The following is a 2,999-nucleotide window of genomic DNA, read 5'->3' as shown; positions in this document are numbered from 1 at the left end:
AATCCAAATACTAAAACTTATTATTCAATATACGAATTATATACATGATAGCAATGTTTAAAACTATTGTAAGGGGATTTGAAGAAATACCTGAAACTTGATTAGAGAAGGCGAGGCATGGTTATATTAAATCCAGAATGTTGCAGGTAAATTTATGTTGCATAATAGTTGTTAGATAATAATTTATTATTCCCATGTTGTATGGAAGATTGCAACGTCACTCAACAAAATTCTATTGGACCGCCATGCCAGCGCCAATTCGATTTGTCGAAACCGAATTGCCTGAATGCTCCGACAATCAGATAAATCTTCTGGAACATTTCTTTGGAGCCGTGAATCTGACTCAGAGAATATACAAAAATTGTGTGCGATTTCTCTAATGAGACTGACCTATATCAAATATTCTGGGTACACTTATGTCTATATTTGTTTGAACAAAGGTCATATCATTATCTTATCACGTTTTGTTTGCTTACAATAATAGCCCAACTTTGCGATAGTTACAATCGTAATGTTTAGCTATGTGTGCCAAACCACGCAACGAGGAGTCTTCCTCGCAAAAAATGTATCTCACCAAGCTCGTTTGTTTAGTGGTAACTTTAGGCACTTGGAAGTGATAAACGATGAAAATAACGTTGCTATCGTTACAATGAAACGCGCACCAGTGAATAGCCTAAATGCTGAAATTCTGTCTGAAATTTCAGGCCTTTTGACCAATTTAGAAGAAACCAAGTGCGCGGGAATGGTTTTAACATCGGTAGGTATATTTGAAAATTTTGGTTTTGTTTACGTTATATCATTGCAGTTTTCCGACAAAGTGTTTTGTAGCGGACTGGATATCAACGAGCTGTCTACATCGCAACCGGCGACGATCCGGACGCTATTTTCCACACTTTTGGAGGTCTTCATAAAACTGTACGGAAGCACTTTTCCAACGGTGGCCGCAATCACTGTGAAAATGTTGTAATGGTGTTATAGCATGATTGATAGTGTTGTTTTAGGGTCACGCGCCTGCTGGAGGTTGTGTTCTGGGTTTGTTCTGTGAATACCGTATAATGGTACAAAATTTTAAAATCGGTTTAAACGAGGATCAATTAGGATTTAATGCCCCTTCGCCAATTGTAAAATTGATGATAAACACAATCGGCCATAGAAACGCGGAACTGGCCTTAACATCGGGGAGACTTTTTACCACAAGTCAAGCACTGCAAGTGGGATTGGTTGATGAAATCGCAAAGGATAGAACTGAAGCATTTGAGAAAGCAGATGGTTTTCTGCGTCGGTTCGAAATGATACCGCCACTAGCCAGGAATTTTACCAAACAGAGTATGCGAAGAGCACTTCTGCAGGTGAGTTCTGTTACAACTATTATCCTAAATCAATAACCTATAATAGGTATAAATATTTTGATTACAGGACGTAACAATTAATCGAGAAAAATATACTGAAGGTTTCGTGTCGATGATCTCGCTACATGAAGTACAACAATCGATAGCGGCCTACTTGGATAATTTGAAAAATAAAAAGAGGAATGCCCATTAATTTTAAAAATTTTTTAAAACCGGTCAAGGATAACTTCATAATAAAATTTGTTAGGCTACACACAAAAAAAATTAAACTAACATCAATTGATTTGGGGGATAAATGATGATAAATTGAAAATTTTAAATTCTTAAAAATAACCCCATATGGCAGTACACTAAACTAAAAGCTATGTTGAAAAATGTTATTGAGCAACTTGAAATGATTTAATCACATGAAAGGTCTAGAGAAGGAGTGACGGAGGATAAGCGATGTTAGCGTTCCTTGAAATTATGCGATCCTCAAACAAACTTCTAAATACAACCATTGACCGATGAGCAGGTGTGTGAGGTGCCACCATCTTGTGGAAATCAGGTGCGCTGAAACGTCTCCACCCTGTATGTGAATTTCATATATTGTTAACGTTAAATGTTGGTAGAAATTTGGGATTGAGCACAACCTCGATCATATCGGTTAAATTCGAAGATAATGTTGATTTATCAGAATTATTTAATTATTTGATTTTGTTTAAATAATTGTTTTGTTTATTTTGTTTTGGTAATTGTAAATTTTAATTACGTGTTAAAAGACATGGAAATTATTTGTAAAAGTTTATCTCATGTTTTTCTCCTGTAGTCGATAAAGTTTTCTTATCGCTGCAAAGATAATTAGTTTCAAGATATGTGCCAATTTTGCCGAATGATATGGATTATTTCACTTAATAAAATTAAAATTTTACTTAAATTTAATTTGTTTAATCGATCGCTTGTTTCGTGTTCTTTTCTTCAGCTTATTGGTGTTGAATAAATTTGTTTCATCTGTAAACGATTAATTTTGTGTTTCGAGCCCAAATTACGACCTAGATAAGAGTTTTCATGTTAAACTTGTCTATTGTGTACCCGGAATTAGTATTATTAATTAAAAAATTGTTAATTCATTCTTTGGGGTTTTAGAGGAGGTTGAGGGTGCTGAATTTCTCAAATTTATGTCAATATCGAGATTTTCGTTGTGGCGGAGGATAAACATGCCGTGTGTTTAATTGAACTATCTGGACAGGTGTTTATGTGGGTGTAGAAAGTGTTTGTCATTGCACACAGCAGTTTTATTTGGCGCCCAACGTGGGGCACATAGCAATATGTGATTGGGTTTTGATTCATAACTCTTAGTTTTTCTATCAAGGCCTTCAAAAATCAATGCAAGAGACTAAAAATTAAGATTTTTGCAGTAGCCCTTTTTTACACACACATAGTATGGGGTTTCATACTACCTAAAATAATGTGGATGTGCAAATTCCTATAGAATTTTAAATTTAATTCGAAACTGTGGTCACAGTGCAAGTTTTTTACATCATGCGATTGCTATAGCTCGGGAGGGGTGGGGGGGGGGGGGGGGGGGTGGTGGGGATTGTACGACAAAAAGGTTCATATAAAACACATTTGTGATTCAATATTTTGCGCGATATTTGTCCGTGTAAATAG

General features: G+C 35.6%; 1 protein-coding gene across 1 annotated transcript; it reads left to right on the top strand.

Annotated features, from left to right (window-relative positions):
- The first annotated feature begins 396 nt into the window (after window positions 1-396).
- Window positions 397-1,711, top strand: LOC116173629 (enoyl-CoA delta isomerase 1, mitochondrial-like). The gene is made up of 4 exons (XM_031491248.1): window positions 397-757; window positions 806-952; window positions 1,002-1,349; window positions 1,417-1,711. The coding sequence occupies exons 1-4, from the start codon at window positions 512-514 to the stop codon at window positions 1,540-1,542; spliced, it is 867 nt and encodes a 288-aa protein (XP_031347108.1). The 5' UTR covers window positions 397-511; the 3' UTR covers window positions 1,543-1,711.
- Window positions 1,712-2,999: the final 1,288 nt, after the last annotated feature.

This window comes from Photinus pyralis, unplaced genomic scaffold, assembly GCF_008802855.1.
Source record: "Photinus pyralis isolate 1611_PpyrPB1 unplaced genomic scaffold, Ppyr1.3 Ppyr1.4_LG6, whole genome shotgun sequence".
Classification (NCBI taxonomy): domain Eukaryota; kingdom Metazoa; phylum Arthropoda; class Insecta; order Coleoptera; family Lampyridae; genus Photinus; species Photinus pyralis.
Note: the sequence above shows the minus strand (reverse complement) of the source record. Positions and strands in the feature narration are given on the sequence as shown.